The 18,064-nt window shown below is 46.8% G+C and overlaps 1 protein-coding gene across 1 annotated transcript; it reads left to right on the forward strand.

The window, feature by feature from the left end:
* Positions 1 to 657: 657 nt before the first annotated feature.
* LOC144141313 (uncharacterized) lies at positions 658 to 5,919 on the forward strand. Its single transcript, XM_077672887.1, has 4 exons — positions 658 to 1,073; positions 2,460 to 2,613; positions 2,701 to 2,817; positions 4,877 to 5,919. The coding sequence occupies exons 1-4, from the start codon at positions 955 to 957 to the stop codon at positions 5,345 to 5,347; spliced, it is 861 nt and encodes a 286-aa protein (XP_077529013.1). The 5' UTR covers positions 658 to 954; the 3' UTR covers positions 5,348 to 5,919.
* The last annotated feature ends 12,145 nt before the right edge of the window (positions 5,920 to 18,064 follow it).

Here is an 18,064-nt window from a genome sequence, read left to right on the forward strand (position 1 = left end):
TGAAGACCACAATCGACCGCAACTAATACGCCCCCTCCCTTTTGTTTAGCCCCAGTAAAATTCCTATCTTTGCGGAAAACTTGGTAATTTGGAGGGAAATAATCATTTCAGCTAATGTCGCTACAGAGCCAGGATTCAGAAATTACAATAATTGGAAAATTTGTGGAAAGTACAGTAGCAAAAAATTCGGACGCTTTAGTGCGAAGGCCGCGCATTTTGATAGTAAATGTCCACCCTATTGTTAGTTCTTTTCATCGTGTGGGACATCAGTGGAACAGAACATTTCGGGATGCAGCTTTCCGCGGAAAGGTTTGAAAAGGCAGCCCTTCGGCCAGAACAAAGGATCGCTCAATCGCTCGAAGGAGTCCTCATCGACCGTAACGCAGAAGGAAGAATATGAACTGTACTTGGACTTCAGCCGCTGACAAGCCAGAGGTATGACATGTACCGTCGAAAGATGCTCCGTCAGTTGGGCTGAAGTGGTGCACGGTGACAGTTTAGACACGAAGATGTGTCTCGGACGCTTAGATGGACGAACGACGGAGATGCTACACGCATCTGAAGCACCCACACACACTGCACTCCCTCTGCGTTTGTTTGACTGGGCCGAGTCGTTGGAAGTAGTGTCACTATATACGGTTTTAGAGTATTGGCACTCTTTTCTCCCATTGTTCCGTGCCGCCGCCAAGATGATTGGTCAGTTCGCGACACGTGACATTTGTTTACACTGCGACGGTTCATGGGCGCTGCCATTTTGTTGCTTGTGCGTTTTCAGTCGGTCAACTGTGGTAGTCCTAGCTGTTCGCCCTGTGGCTGCGCGCGACCGACGTTCCGAACGTGAACCAAACCGACCAAACCATCCCGCGCTTGGCACGCTTCGCAGCATTTTAGCTGCAGAAGTGTGTCCGGAGATGCCGTTTTGCTGCATACTCAGCTGTTACAACTCCCAGGAAGATGGAAAACGCTTCATGCGCTGCCCGCTGGGGAAAAAGGACGGCGAGCGGCTACGCGTGTGGCTGCAACTCGTCAGCCGCGATGAATTCGTGCCCACCCCGTACTCCAGGATTTGTGAGGTGAGATTGTTTGAAGTGAATTCGCGATAGTTAATAAAAGCTGGCGCCTCGTAGGCGTTGTGAGAATTCCGTGCCGAGCGCTTCGCAGCTAATGAGCTCGCGAGACCGGCCGCCGCCGCCGCGAACGTCCGACCGCGGTCTTCGGGCCGCGATATGCGTCGTGAAATTGCTGTACTCGTTCGCTCGCCAACGCGGCCCGACAACGTACGCGTCGGCCGGGTGCTGGCGGAGTTGTGCTGGAATAAAAGTAGGCAAGAGATGTGGACGCAGGAGGCGTAGTTAAACAGATGAGAATTTACAAAGTGCAGGGGGGAGAAAATAGTATGCAAGGGAAGGAAACGGTGAGAGAGTTTGGGCCGCGCGCCAGCGAGCGAGTACGGCAATTTCACAATCCGGCATGCATATGACGACGCCTGTCTTAGAGTTCATAGAGGCATAGAATTCACATACGTGGAAATTGAAGGTGAAATGCGCGCATGTGGCCTCGCAGGGAATTAACATATATGTCTCAGGGTACGGGGGGGTTCACAACGCCTACGAGGCGCCTGCCAAAATAAATACCGCCATCCGTTTAAGTTATTTCGTCCCCGCCCCGGACGTTTGCATGTCGTGGGACGTTCCATCCCGTTGGGCGACTGCCATTACGAGAATCCGAAATGGTTGGATAAATTTTAATTCGGCAGTTTAACGTTCACGGAGGGGTCACGGGAATTAGTGCGGAACTTTCCAGAAGATTTTGGAAGTTTTGGTTTGATGTACACCGCGAACTGTCACGAGTGAAAGCGCTTAAACTTTACAAATCGCGCGTTGTTTCGCCATGTTCTTTCGTCCTCATTCGTTTTTTAATGTTTAGGCGCTCTCCGACTCATTTATGCGGCACCAAGTAGGCCCCACAGATGTGTTATTAATGTCACAAACGCCTTCACCCCATTCTGTTGCCAATTCTGGTATAAAGCTTGGCCTGTTCACTTTAGATAAATTCTACGAGGTTGTGCATTCTGTAGTATAACACGAAACTCTCAGAAAAAATAAGAACAAAACAAAAGCATTCTGTGTGCACTAAGTTATGCGTACACTAAAATTTTCAAAATATTTTCGCAGCCTACCTTTATAATGCCAATGAGCGTTAGCATTCTGGCATGTTCTAAAATGCCTTGACCAATAATTGCGGGTATACTGCTTGCGATCTGTTGTGTGGCTTGTAAACTCGGAATTTCGACATGATGCTGCCAAATAAGGCCGTTAGACGTATTGTGGGGCGCAATTTAGCAGTTTCAATTTCATGTGAAGTTGACAGAGAGACGTTCAAGCGAGAAAGCATTCACACAATGTTCTGCATTTGATAAAACTTTTCTTGTTTGCTTATTGTATTGAATTGTTTGTTAGGACCACTTTGAAGACAGCCAATTTGAAACGGGCAGGGCTGATGGCCGAAAGCTCCTCAAGTGGAATGCTGTGCCAACGATCGAAGCCTCCAACAACCAGCAGAAACGGGCTAAGGGGAAGGTTCCGAGGAGGCCAGGCAGTGAACAAGCCCACGGTATGTCACTTAGCTGATGCACTGCTGAGCATTGTACCATGCATTATCTCGATGACATGTATGGTTTTTATTTTTTTGGCATCTCAGACACACTGGATGCCGCCGATGCACCTGCTGCCTCTGTTGCCGTTCGCCCATTCCCAGGTGAAGCACATGGAGTATGACCTCCTCCATTGGATGGCGAAGCTCAGCCAATTGAGACAGGTAAGCATATGTGTGTGTGGAAGTGAACATAGCTTCATAAGATGTAGGTATGTGTGGGCCAGTTTCAAGTTCACCACACACACAAATGGCGCCAACTCCATTTGTACGGTTGGGCAGGCACGTACAGCGCCATGGATAACGCGGCTTGCTTCATGCTATCTCAGCATCATCCCTGTGCGGGGAGTTTCTTATGTCTTGCGTTGCTTCAAACCGCTGCGGCTTGAGTTAGGAAAACGTCTCCACCCAAGGCTGCGACGATATTTTATGTGGCTCTGGCGTGTGAGATGAGGCGGTGGTTTTACATGCCACCTAGGCCTGCTGTGCGCTTCTTGAGGAGTATAAGAGACGGTGATGTGCTCTGGTGACAGTGTTCTCGGGCGTTGAATGCATGACCGTCCTTCACCTGAGCTCCCAATGAAGCTAAGCAATTTTGCAAGCAGTATGGGTGGAAGCAGTCACGAGGTATGTACAGGATGAAATTAGGCATGGCAACGACAAAGATTCAACCGAAGATTTTAATTGTTTCATTTTTTTATGTAGACGAAGCAGAAATTATAAGCAGAACAAGAGCACAATACACGCTTTGACTGCTTCAAAAATAGCCCAGAGACAATTGACAAATCATAGCGCCCTAGTTTGTCACTCCATACACCTTCGTCTCTGCGCTGTTTTTGAAATATTCAAATTGTGGTGCCGAACAAGCTTTAGTATGTTATCACGGTACACGTTTGATCATTAGACATCAGTTGAAGGTGTACCTTGCACGTGGCATTCCATGTACGTGTGTTCACCTCAAAACAACCAAACTAGTCCAGGTTAAGGCTGGGCACCTAGCCGTGCTCGTCTTGTCCGTAAAGTATGCCAGCTAGCGTAATTAGTGGAAATTTCAAGCACTCTGTTAAAGGTTCATGCATGTGATGAGGTCTGAGGTAAAAGCTTCAATGCTGCATCGTCCCAACCTGAAATGAAACAGGTGCCACTGATTCATTACTAATTAGCCCCATCATCGGCTAATTACTAATTAGCCCCATCATTACTAATTAGCCCCATCATGCTTTTAAAACCAGGCAAAGCTCTACTTTTTACAATTATTACATTGGTCAGTTTATGCCTGTAAAGTTTTTTTCGTCATTTTTAGCTTGGGGACAGCGGTATTCGTCGTTTAAGTTGACCCACCGCTCTCTGCCGCATCGCCGGAAGAGCGAGAAACAGCGGCAGCGACCGGAAGTAGCGTCATATTCGGAAGATGGCCAGCGACGTGTGCCGCCGCTTCGCTGTGTCCCAGTTTTCTGGGCGAAGTTCCAAAATAAGCAGGCGTGTAACCTGCACTTTATTAATCATCATTGTCTAGAGTTGCTTCTGCGTCGATTTTTAACCGTAATGCTACTGCGTGATTCCCTAAAGCGGCTCCTAGATACCATGGAGATTTCCTACCCGAGCGCCCGTGGCTACTACATTGCCTTCACGAGTAGTCGCGGGGCAGGCCGTGTCGTCGGGTGCTCAGTGCTTTGTACGCGAAGCGACGGGCTCAAACAAATACGGAGGTACCCTAAGTTCCTAATCCATTATTATAAGGGAATTAGGAAATTTGTGGGACCACAGCGCTCTAGGCTTTTGTTTTCCCGATCAACGTTGTTGGCTGTGACGACAGCTTAGCTGAATAAGATTTTAAGAAGAAATCAAGCAAGCTGAAAGCATGAAGCGTTTTATGCGCGCGGAAGCGCTCCGCACACTTGCCGGTCGTGCATGCCTGTACGGGGCACAAAACGGCTAGCACCACACATGCCGCGGCAGGGACCGCCCTTCGCTGCCGTCCAGACTCAAGGCCGGCGCGAAAAGCAAGGTAAACGTGCAAGAGAGGATGATAGTGTGGTGAAAAATTGTGCTACGGATTGTCATCCAAGGTGATTTCAAAAGAGGTGATCGAACGCAAGAATGAGCACAGCAACGATCGCTAGAATGATTATCAACGTAGGGATAGTGTGTTAGTGTTTGAGCTGGGGGATTTTAGTGCAGTTTAAGCTAAACCATTTTCAAATATGTTCTGTGCATCTCGCAGGTGTCAGTCAAGCACATCAGAAAGCTGGCGGATATTGATGCCGAACGCGACCTCAAGTTGGCCCCCCACCTCAAGCCGGCCTACCTGGACCAGGACCATTTTGCCAAAATGAACGTGGCATCTGCGGTTGCTGTCCTCAACCATAGTGTTGGCGCTGCTATACGCGTACTAGTGAGTCTTGGGCGGATGGAGGAGGAGGCCCTAACCACAGCGTGGTTTGTTGAGCAGGTGTACCGGTGGTTCACCCTGATGACGTCGCGGTACATCGGCACCGCTATGAGCATGTTTAAGCCGGACGCTCATGATGAGGCAGTGGCGTTCCTCAGGGAGTGTATGGAGATTTTTGCTCATGTCTCCATAAAGAGCAACCGAAGGGACCAGTTCAAGCCCGTACAAGCAGGTGTACTCATTAGTACAACAAGTGCTCTCCAAATTCAGCACCAGAAACTCTGTTTTTGTCAAATTTTTTAAGTTACAATAATTACGTTCTTGGAAAGGTTTGTTTTTATAGTTCAGTAGCAATGTGACTTCACTGTGAAGTAATGTGATTTCATCCTCGGGGTAATAGTTTTCAAGTGTGACATAATCAGCTTTGCACATAGATGCACATACAAAATTCTTCCTTGTGTTACTTTGGCCAAGTACTGATATGCTACCAAATGCATAGTCACTGTGTACAGAATATTTGTTGGATAAATGCGTTGTGTGTGTGTGTGTGTGCAAGTCATGGGGTCTTTGCATTCTACTTTTTGTACCAGTTTTGTGTTAAGTTATGCAATAAAACAGCAGAGTTTTCCTGTTTATATGGCAATCACTTTGCTTTCTTTCAGGGGAAAGTGTGGTTTTTTCTGCTGCTATGATAGTTTTTGTGATCTCGAGGCATTCTTCTTTTCATTGCGATAGTATGCCGTTTGGCATAAGTCGTCCTCGGAATCGGCCTCATTGTCCTCGGAAAGGCTTGCTAGAGTTCATAATGAATTTTTCCAGATTTTTTTGAACTGCGATTGGTTGTGTTCTTTTTTTGAGGCCGTTGTCTTCAATAAATATTTATTTTACATTCAGTTGTTCTTTTTTGCCCGCTCTGCTTTCATATGCTCATCGTTAATATCCTTCTGATAGTATTTTGATTTTCAGCAGTGAAAGAATACTCCCAGAATATGTGAGGCATTTCTGCACTCCATTAACTGGAGCTAAAAATGACCTGGGCGTTAGTGCTGAACGGGCTGAAGTGTTAAAAACTTTTCGAGCCAAATGAGAGTTCAAGCATCGTTCTGCATCACCTAGGTAGTAACGTCCATTATCAGAAAAAGAGGTGGCTGCATTACTGAATTTTTCTTAGCCGCTAAATGATAGCCGCTCACTAAAGTTCACTGAATTCAGTGCGTACAAAAACCAGCACTTATATGGGGGTTTTGTGATCAGGTAGGGTTTACTGGTGAGTTTTATTTCCTGAAAGCATCCATTTTGGCACTTGATGACTGAGTTGCATTTTCTTTGCAAAGGAAACTTGACAAATGAAACATGTTCAAGTCCTTTGAATTCAATTCATCGAAATTTAGCCGCTAGTGGTGTCACAAACTTTATATAGTGGTACTAGCTAGTGACACTAGTACAACCAGGAATGCATTTACCATGTTTAACAGGCCCTCAGAATAAATGCATACACAGACTGCAGCTAGTTAAGATACCATGCGAATCGCCATCCTGTTCCAGAAGGAAAGAGGAGGCTGTGAGGGGATAAGAGAAGAATCTTAGGTATGTCCTCTAAGTTGCAGACTAGAAAAACGTTACCAAGCTATACTAAATTATGTTTATGAGTTTCTGATATGGCTAACCGAAATTTAACCTGCGCTTGTCGCAAACAGCGCGCATTGCTGGGTAAAAGCCAGCGTTACTGCATAAGGTTATTTAGTGACTAGCAAGAGTAGGGATTGTGCCCGGAATACATACCTGCTGATGCAATTCGCAGTTTCGCCCGAAAAAAAAAAAATCCAAAGCATGGGGCGGGTTCAGCTCGTCTTTTGTGTTCTTGATAATTTTAATGCCTGCTTCTTGAAAGTGATTTCCCAGGTGACTGGCAGAATCAGCGGAAAACTTGCTTTTCGGAAATCAACCGGAAAATTAGCTACATGCGCACAAACTGACGCTGCAAATCGAATGGTGACGTACACGGGCTAAGTTGCTAATATTTGGGCTTGCGGATCGTTATCGCTCGCCTCCAAGTTAAACGGTCGTTTAGGTGGATCACTCGTCATTGCACCGAGCGTTATTTTATCTTAGGCGCGGTTGCCTTTGCCGAAATAACCGTTTTTCGCTAATTCGCAGCGCCCGTATGCGACATTTCTGCCGCAAAAGTTCGGAGAAACCGGGCAGAAAAAGGATTACTGTGAGCTACTACAAATGCTTGCGCGGTGTTGGCACTCTGTTACTATAAATTATTTGCAGTGCACTTGAAAGATTCTGCACAGGCGAAAAGCGAAAGCGACCGTGCGTTCTAGATTTCGGCGCACGTCAAAGATCCCCCAGGCTTTCAAGGTTAATCTGGAGCCCTACACTACGACGCGCCTCTTCGCCTGTCTAGCGTCGGCGTGTTAAATGAAAAAAATTGTGCGTATGAAGTATTATTTTGAGACCATTAGCTAGTAGCTTCTGACTTCGAGGCACCACCGCCGGCTGCACGGCCCCGCCAGCCCGGCCATGTTGTTTACAAGCGACCCGGTCAAAGTTAGCGGCGAGAAGGTAGAAGAGACAATCTGGCAACATTGATAAGCACCAAAATGGCCACCGCTGCTCACTTGCGTGCCTCAGTGACGGTACTCTAACCTTATTTAGTGACTCTAGTTGGAAGGTGGCTTGCCGGATGCATCATTTAACAAAAGGCAAGCCTCGGAAGGGGCTGGGGTCAGCTGCTCGTTCGCTGAAAGCGTAGACGCTGCGTTTATCTTCGCCACAACACTGGCAAAGGATGAAAGGTCCACTCGCTGCGTGGAAGGGGTCGCCATCGTCACGTTGAGCTCAGGTGTCGAAGGGGGGGCAGGCAGCTCGGGAGGCAAGGGACCGGCCCGCGGTAACCGCGGGAGCCGCTCCCCTCGAAGGCTGCGAACCTCCGCCCGCAGAGAAGCAATTATGCCTGACTGCTGGGCGAAAGCACGCGCGTTCTCCCTGCTCAGGCGGTCGTTGGCCTCTCGTAGCTTTGCCACCTCGTCCGTCAGGAATGAAAGGCCCTCGAGAGCGTGGAGCAGCATTTCGCGGATGTCGGTCGCGTCCCCTCCAAGGTCGCCTGGTCGAGGAGCGCTGTTCTGAGGATCGGGTGGCTGCGTGGCCGGCAGGCTCTCGTGTAATAATAATAATAATAATAATAATAATAATAATAATAATAATAATAATAATAATAATAATAATAATAATAATAATATAATAATAATAATAATAATAATAATAATAATCAATCAATCAATCAATCATTTATTTGCGTGCCCAGGAACAGCCGGGGTCGGCCTTTGTGCTGGCGCACGGAAACAGAAACACACGAAACATAATGTACACATCGTTCAAAAACAAAATAAAATACAAAATAAAAAAAAAAACTAAAGGATAGCTTATGTTGAAGTTACGGAATGAAAGTAATTTTAGTGCATGAACTCAAGGATAAAAGAGAAATGCAGAATAAGAAAAGTTGGCAGTTACGCCAGTACAAACTCACAGACATGTTTGCGAAACAGAGTAGGGCAATCATTAAATATATCAAGGTAATCCGAGTACCGATTGTACGTGCATTGCAGTCGGCACACAGGGCACAAGACACGCAGACAATTGGGGTTGCAAAAGGTATCATGTTTCCTGGTCCACTTTTGCGGCACATAAAGACGAACATGCTGTAGCAGCTCACCACAAGACACTATGCCGTGCATAATTTTAAAGAGGAAGAGAATATCAGCCTTGTTCCGCCTGGAAGTTAAGCATGATAGCGTCAATGAAGAGGGCGATCCAGGGTTATAATTACTACTATCGCCAAAGCGATGGTTGAAGATAGATATGAACTTATTTTGGACCCTTTCTACAAGCTTACGGTTTGTTTTGCTCGTGCTGTTCCAGACAACAGATGCATATTCAAGCTGAGGACGACATATAGTTGTGTAGAGCTTGAGAAGAGAAATCGGCTCCTTGAACTCCTTGGACACGCGACAGACAACGCCAAGCGATCGAAGAGCTCTACGAGTAATTACCTGAATATGTGGAGAGAAGCTCAGTTTACTGTCGAAAGTGACGCCTAGGTCATTAACCTCTACCACACGTGGCAGTAATTCACCGTTGATGTTATAGGGAAACAAGATGTTGTCAGTCTTTCTTGTGTATGTCATCACCTTAGTTTTAGATGTATTAATGAGGAGTTTGTTGCATGAGCACCAATGCGAGAAGGACGAGATTGCTCTCTGGAGAGCGGAACAGCTGGCAGAGTTGGAAAAAGATTTAAATATTTTTACATCATCGGCATATAAAAGAAAATTACAATCATTAAATATTGTCGCGACATCATTTATAAAGATTGAGAAGAGAAGTGGCCCGAGAACTGAGCCCTGAGGGACACCACTGGTGACCTCATAGGAAAGAGAAGACTGTCCATTTACATGCACGAAACATGACCTATCACAAAGATAATTGCATATAAGAGATATCAGGGATGGTTGTATATCAAGCTCAGATAGTTTTGTGGCTAGGAGCTCGTGGCAGACGACATCAAAAGCCTTGCTTAAATCAAAGTAGACTACATCAAGTTGACCTCTCCCTTGCACAGCTTCCGAAGCATGCAGCATGAAGTTGACGAGATTGGTAGTGGTCGATCGGCCCGCGAAAAAACCATGCTGTTCAGGTATTAATGTGGTATTTATACTGAATGTGAGTAGTTTATGCAGTATTGACTAAACAATTTAGAAGCAGCACATAGAATAGATATCGGTCGGTAGTTCGTGGGGTCCAATTTAGAACCTGTCTTAAATACAGGAACAACCCTTGCATTCTTCCAACGAGCGGGGAACTTGCCAGACTTGAGAAAAGTTTGAAATATACACGTCAATACTGGAACTAGGATATCACCAAACGCTTTCAGTACGGCAGAAGGAATGCCGTCAGGGCCGCATGAAAATGACGATTTCAATTGTTTCAGAGCTTTCAAAACAAGGCTTTCCGAAACCAGCACTTCTGAGTTTTTACAGTAACCTAGAGATTGTGGAGGGGGGCAAGCTGCACTGTTGTGGCCATAAGTGGAACGGAATTGTCGCGCAAAGGCATTGGCAACGTCCGATATGCTCTCTCCTCGTTCATCGATGAGGTTAATGTTCCCAGGTGAATTTTTACATGTTTGAGAACGGACGTGGCCCCAGAAAGCTTTTGCATTGCGTGTTGCATCAGCCTCAACCGCGGCAATGTAATTCGACCTATCGCGCCTAACCAGACATTTACAAAGGGATCTGAGTTGACGAAACTCATTCTGCCACCTTTCCTGCCCCGTTTTCTTAGCTTGCTTGTGCGCTCGATTTTTCCTCCCCAAAGCTCGTTTAAGTTCAGCAGAAAACCAACGCGGAAAATTGCCTTTTAAAATTTTCGGGGAACAACGCTCCTCAAGCCATCGTGAACAACTTCAGTAAAAAAAATCGGTCTGTTCATCAACGTCGTTGAGGTTAGCTATTGGTGACCAATCAGTGCTACTAAGAAAGTGAAATAAACCAATGTAGTCACCACGAGCAAAGTCGTAACTACTGCTTCCTGGTGTGCAAACAGGGGGACTGTAATGGAGGAGAGATACCTTATGCAATGAAATATGTAATGACGGATGAAACTTGTCCGGTTTTACAAGGTTAGTATGACTGCTCGAGACGTCGACAGCTTCCAAGCTAGTCAGACACAAATCTAAGACGTTCCCACATGAATTCCTAATGAGGTTGCACTGCTGCAAGGAAATAAAGGAAATAAAATCAAATAGAAAGTCACACTTCGGAGATATTGGGTGAGACGCCTGACTGACCCGCTGAGTCTCCCAAGAAATCCCCGGTGCGTTAAAGTCCCCAGTGACAAGGAAATGGTGATCACTGTGAGATATTACTGTAGTTTCGATTGTGTTAAGGATATTTCTGAACTCACTGGCATGTGTCTCGGGGGAAATGTAGTATGTACACACTAAGAGCCGTTCACCCCGATCACAAAACACCTCTAACCAAATACACTCACTCTCTTATTCAAGGTCAAGGCGGCGTTTACACTTGATGGAGTCATGTAGGGCAATAAGCACACCACCGCCCCGTTGTTTATCGTGCAACGGGTCACGGTCATGCCGGAAAACTTGGTAATGCAGAGGGAACAAGGTATTGGAACTTATGTCCGGGCACAACCAAGTTTCTGTTAGAATAATTATAGGCCAGCAAGAAGAAACGACATTTGAGAAGAATTCAGCTGACTTTGTGCGAAGTCCACGGACGTTCTGATAAAAGCAATCAAAGCTACTATTACCTGCCATCATCATCAAGTCATTGCTGCTCTGCATGAATCATTTTTTCATGCAATTCACCACGGAAGGGCTTGAAAAGACTGCCGAGGCCACAGCACAGGGTCTTTGAGCCGCTCAAAACACGCGTCGTCAACAGCGACGTAGAAAGAGGCGTAAGAGTCATGCCTCGTCTTTAAACGTTTGCACACAATCGGGGCGGCCCCCACACCGGACAGGTGCTCGAAAACTTGAGCTGAAGTTGTAGACGGAACCAGTTTTGTTACAAACACAGCTTTTGGGGGCTTGCGACGGCTGACAGCCACAAGACCAGATCCCTCAGATACACCAACAGCCAGGGGACGCGGTACGGAGTTCTTGGGAGTGCGTTGCTGCAGGGGTAGGTGCAGGGGCGGATGGTCCAGGCGATGGGATTTCGAAGAAACCACCTTCGAGCTGGGATCGGCCGAGAGAGGCGATGCGGCAGGCGAAGCGCTCTGCGACAGCGGCGTGGGGGGTATTGTTTCCGCGGACGACGCGGTTGGAAGCGGCGGGAACTCGGCTAGTCGAGAGGGGGAAGGAGGGTCTCCCCTCAACCGAGTCAAATCTGTGCGCAGTGCACGCACCTCCTGCCGCAGGGTCTTCACGACATCGGCGTGAGCTTCAGCCTTTGTCGCGTTGTCCCGGCGCAGCCGCTCATTGTCCTCTCCCAACCTGGTAACCTGATCGGAGAGGAAGGAAATTCCTTCCAGGGCGTCCACGAGAAGGGCGCGCATGGACAGCAGCTCGGCCGCAAGGTCAACAGGTTGGGTGGCGGGGGCTGTGCGGGGAGGGCGCGACGAAAGGGTCGCCGCCGAAGCAACGCCGCCGTAGTCGTCGTTAGGGCTAGCCAGCACACACTGCGACGAGGCAGACTTGCAGGCATTGCACACAAAACGACGCGCGCCTGACTTAATAGACTGTAGGTCCTCGTCCGGCAACGTTATGCACTTTGCGTGAGCACGCCTGTTGCACTCACCGCAACGGAGAAATTTCTGTTTCCCGTAGAAGACGCACGAGCACAGAACACACGCATCCTTACTGGGCGCCATCTTGGAAAAGGATAATAATAATAATAATAATATTAATAATAATAATAATAATAATAAATAAATCAATCAATCAATCATGTTTATTTACGTGCCCAGGAACAGCCAGAGGCCTGAGTGCTGGCGCAGGGGTAGTTACATGAAAACAAAATACAAGAAACATATAGCAAGAAACAAACAAGCGACAAGACACACACAAATTGAAGTAGTGAAAATGACAGAAATAAAGCACAGGCGGAACCTGGGTACAGGTAAAAAATAAAAAAGAAGATGCCTATGTTGCTCTCCCTGTCGTAAAGGCCACACGACAGGCAGAGCAACAAAGTTTGACAGTAATACAACAAAAACAACGGAAAGAGTGTAGAGACAAATGATAAGACGAACAAATGACAGTACACAGTTTCAAAAATAGGCAACTATCAGTTGGATAGACACAACCGCAGAGAAACAAAATTCCAGAAAATGAAAAGAACGACAGACATATCATAGGCGTTTAACATACTGTATTCAGCCGCGCTGTACGGTAAATTGTAAAGGATTTCTGACAGATGTCAAGGCGTTCAAAGAAGCGGTTGTAACAATTCTGTATTCTGCGCACAGGAGAATGACTGGAGTTGCGCGCAGCGGTCAAGAACGGGCGATGCGACCTGGTGGGCCTTTGTGGTACACTAAACTCTCAACAGTTAAGCAGGTCTGGGCAAGGAAGGTCACCATGAACAATTTTGTGAAGAAATGTAAGGTCTGCACGCATACGTCTGCAGTTCAAGGAAGGGATGGAAGGGACTATGGGTAAGTCAGAATCAGGATGAAAACTGTGATTGTGATGACGGTGCTTAAATATGGATAAAAACTTCTTCTGCACACGTTCTATTAATTCCCTACTAGATTTGGAGATGCCGTTCCAGGCAACAGAAGCATATTCTAACTGTGGTATACATATCATTGTATAGCATTAGAAATGGATCTGGAGAAGAGAATTCCTTTGTAATCCGACACACATTTCCAAGGCATCGGAGTGCTCGCCGGGTGATGAGCCTAATATGAGGAGAAAAAGAGAGGGTACTGTCGAAAAGCACCCCTAGGTCACTAATCTCCTCAACCCTTTGCAGAGGAGCTCCCTCAATACTGTAGGAAAACAGCAGGCGGTGGGTTTTCCGGCTGTAGGTGACAACCTTTGTTTTAGCTGGATTTAAAATTAGACAGTTTTTGCTGCACCAGACCGATAATTCCGACACATCCCTCTGCAAGGCACAGCAGTCCTGAACACCGCTAATGTGCCTAAATAGTTTGACATCTTCAGCATAGAGAAGAAAAGAAGAGTTTGTTAACACTGTTGACACATCATTGATAAAGACATAAAACAATAATGGACCCAGCACGGAACCCTGTGGTACACCACTCGTTGCAGTGTAAACACTAGCCTTTCGAAGTTTACATCTACGTAAAAGGACCGGTCAAGGAGATGTTGGACAAGGCAACAAGGCTTGCATCAACACCGGACATAGTAAGCTTCTTAATTAATAATTTATGGTTCACTACATCAAACGCCTTACTGAGGTCAAAATAAATAACATCCAACTGGCCATTTTCACAAACTGCAGCCGAAGCCTGAGTCATGAAGCTTGCAAGATTTGTAACCGTCGATCGACCCGAGAAAAAGCCGTGCTGATTTGGTATCAGAACGTTCTTGACGCAGGCAGCAAGAACGTTGTGCAGAGCTGACTCAAAGAGTTTTGAGGCGACACAAAGGAGTGAGATTGGGCGATAGTTGGTAACGGCTGACTTATCACCAGACTTAAATATTGGAAAAATTCGAGCAATCTTCCATGCACGAGGAAATTTGCCGAAAAATAAACAGTTATTATAAATGGAAGTTAAGACAGGCACAAAAATGTTGCCGTAAGCCTTCATGAGGGCTGGTGGAATTCCGTCTGCACCACAGGAAAATGACGGTTTCATACGTTTAAGGCTATCATTGACAAGTTTTTCATCGAACAGAAGTGTACTAAAATTAGACATATTATTAAACGATAGGCGTTCGTCGTGACCATCTGGCAGTTGAAAGACAGAATGAAAGTACTGAGCAAAGCTCGTGGCGACATCCTCAACCTGTTCCCCATCAGAATTAAGCAGGCTAATGTGTTCTTTAGACGCCTTAGAACGGCCGCGTACATACCTCCAGAAGTCAGCAGGTTTCTGAGACGCAGAAGCCTCTAACGACTCTATATAGAGCTGGTGGTCACGCCGGTAGAGGCTTTTACAAAGTGAGCGATACCGACTAAACTCCGCTTTCCACTTGTCAAGCCCAGAACGCTTGGCCTTTTTGTGGGCGCTGTCCTTAAGTTTACGCGAACTTCGAAGTTCTTTAGAGAACCAGTGGGGAAATTTGGAATGAACAGGCTTATAACAAGGAATGTACTTTTCCATGCCACTCCTGACAATTTCGGTAAAACGTCGAACCTGTTCGTCAACATCATTGACATCAAAAACACTAGACCATTCAGCAGATGAATAAAAGTGATAGAGCCCAACATAATCTCCACGCTTGAAAGCATATCGCGGGACTGCACAATCGTCAACACCACCATAGCAATGCTGGGCAGCGACAGAGATAGAGACAATAAGAGGGGGGTGAAACTTGTCGGGGCGTACAAGAGATATTTCGGAGGCACACACTTGTACGTTTTTCAAGTTCGAGAAGCACACATCTAGGACATTACCACAGAAGTTTTCTATGTGGCAGAACTGCTGCAAGGAGGTGAATGACTGAAAATCTAATAACATGGTGCATTTCTTCGCTGCATAATGGTTTTTATGCTGAAATGAAAGACTGTTCCAGTGAATACCTGGGGTGTTGAAGTCCCCAAGTATAATTAGCTTATGGTTGGAGTGTGAATTGGAAACATTTTCAATAGATGTGAGCTTTAGATTATATTCAGCAGGTAAAATATCCGGGGTTATATAGAATGCACCGATGAGCAGCTTCTCGCCCCTCTTGAGGCCTACCTCAAGCCAGACTGATTCCTCAGTCTCGAGGTCTGCACGCCGTACGCATTGCACTGAGCGATCGATGGCAATGAGAACACCGCCACCCTTTTGCTTAGGCCCAGTTAACTTTCTGTCACTTCTAAAAATTTCATATGTCGGAGGAAAATAGTCGGAAGATGAGATATCATCGCAAAGCTAAGTTTCAGTAATAACAATAGTAGAAAATTTGGAGCACACAACATTTCTAAGAAATTCGGAGGACTTAGTACGTAGACCCCGAGCATTTTGATAATAGATGTCGAGAGTGTCGTTCTTACTGGTCATTCTCAGAAGTTTCACAGCTGTGCACCATGCCAGGGTGGAGCTTGCCTTGGAACGGCTTGAAGAGGCAGCCCTTTGGCAACATAGACGGGTCGCACAGGCACCTGAAACACTCTGCGTCAACAGTTACACAAAAAGAAGAATATGAGTCATGCTTGGTTTTAAGGCGTTTGCACGACAATGGCGTGACTTGCACATTCGACAAGTGGGCCAACAGTTGCCCAGATGTCGTGTTAACCGACAACTTCCAAACAAAGATGGCCCTGGAGCTCGGCGGTCGGCGCACCACAACCAACTCAGAAGCTTCCGATGCACCAACGCGAGGTGGGCTTCTTTTCTTCACTAAGTTCACCGGCGGAGGCAAAGGGCAGTCCGATGGGGAACTCAAATCACTCAACACCGCACCTGGTTGACCGCTGGAGCGTTCTAAGAATGCCGAAGCGTTCGTCGAGGACAGGAGGGGGCCGCCTTCACCCGCTGCACCGGCGGCAGCTGCGGCGAACGACGACCTCATGGGGAGACCGGAGTGCGGTGACGTCACCGGTAGCGTGGAACGGCTAGCAGGCTTCGGGGAAGCAGGCGGGGAAGGCGGCGGACGGGCGAGCTCCCCTCGCAGGCAGCGAACCTCCTCACGCAGGGACGCGACGATTGCAGCCTGATGGGCAAGCCCAGCCACATTGTCCCGTCGCAGAAGCTGGTTCTCCTCGCGCAGCTCGGTGACAACATCCCCAAGAAAAGAGAGGCTGGCGCAGGCTTCGGACAGGAGATTCTTCAAAGCAGCTACCTCTGCGCGTAGGTCCGCCGAAGGGTTGAAGCTTGCTCCGACAGGGGACGCCACTCGTTTGGCTGGGATGTTCGCTGGCTCACCGTCTTCGCTGGTTTGGTCACCGGGGTTGCTAGGCCTAGCGGGTGACGCCGCGGCCACACACAGATTGCAGAGGAACGGCTGCTCACCGGAGATCAAACGCTGCAGTTCCTCGTCCGGAAGAGCAATGCACTTTCCGTGCGCACGGCGTTTACACGCAGAACATCGAAAAAACTCCTGCCTGCCGAAGAAAGCGGGGCAGCAGAGGAGGCACTTGTCCTTACTGGGCGCCATCATGCGGCGAATGATGGCGCCCAGTAAGGACAAGTGCCTCCTCTGCTGCCTCGCTTTCTTCGGCAGGCAGGAGTTTTTTCGATGTTCTGCGTGTAAACGCCATCATGCGGCGAATACTAATAATAATAATAATAATAATAATAATAATAATAATAATAATAATAATAATAATCTGTTTATTGCCATTCACATGAGAAAATACATAGTGTTGGGGCCCGTCAAAGCCAAAGGGAGGCTTGAGGGACTGGGCCCGGCAATCGGCGAGTCAAACTATGGCCGAAGAAAAAACAACAGAGACACAGACTAAGGAACATCAACGAACACTGTTAATGCTGCTTTTTAGCACTCTTAAAAAAAAAAATTAACGAAGGGATTGTAACAGTTTCTGCAGTTGTCGTTTTGAGGTCGCAGTAAAAAAATCTTCAGGTAATTGATTAAAACAAACAGGCACATATACATTCCTTGTTGCTTTACCGTATCTGGTAGAGCACCGGGGTACTGAAAAACGAAACTCATTTCTTAACACTCTCGAAACATTGGGTTGAATCTTGAAATAACTGCTCCAGAAATGCTTGAGAATGACAGTCTCAAGAAACAAAGAATGAAACGACGGCAGTTTAACAGCTGTGAACAAATTATCAGAAACAGATACGGAAGAATTGTAAACGATACTTTTTAACATGTTCTTTAGTAGGCTATCAATTCGATCCTTCCAGTTGGGAGAACAATGTGCATAAACTGTGATACCATACCTGAGGACACTGTACGCCAGGGCATGCATAACCATTTTTTTCACCGGTAGTGGCACCAGAGATTTCATGTTAAACAGTGCGCACGCCGCCCCGCGCAGTCTACCGCAAACAAAAGCTAAGTGACTGTTCCACGATAAGTCACTGTCAAAATAGACACCCAAGTATTATATCGAATTTACGTAACCCAACGGAACACATTGACACTGGAAGCAGTTCTGCTCATGCAAAAAAATTGGCACGTTTAGGTTTACCCTTTTCAACGGATTACGGAAGCATAACAGTTCAGTTTTTTTTTCATGTTAACTAACAAGCCATTTTCCGCGAACCACTTCATTGACCTGCAAACATTGCTTTGCAATAAACATGCTGCTGTCGTGAATGACAAATGTGAAGTCAGTAAAACTGTGTCGTCTGCATATTGCAAAAACGGAACATTTTGAGGTAACTGCAGGAAGTTCGTTC

Source organism: Haemaphysalis longicornis, unplaced genomic scaffold (genome assembly GCF_048455015.1).
Source record: "Haemaphysalis longicornis isolate Haplotype H1 unplaced genomic scaffold, Haemaphysalis longicornis Haplotype H1 scaffold_6, whole genome shotgun sequence".
Taxonomy (NCBI): Eukaryota; Metazoa; Arthropoda; class Arachnida; order Ixodida; family Ixodidae; genus Haemaphysalis; species Haemaphysalis longicornis.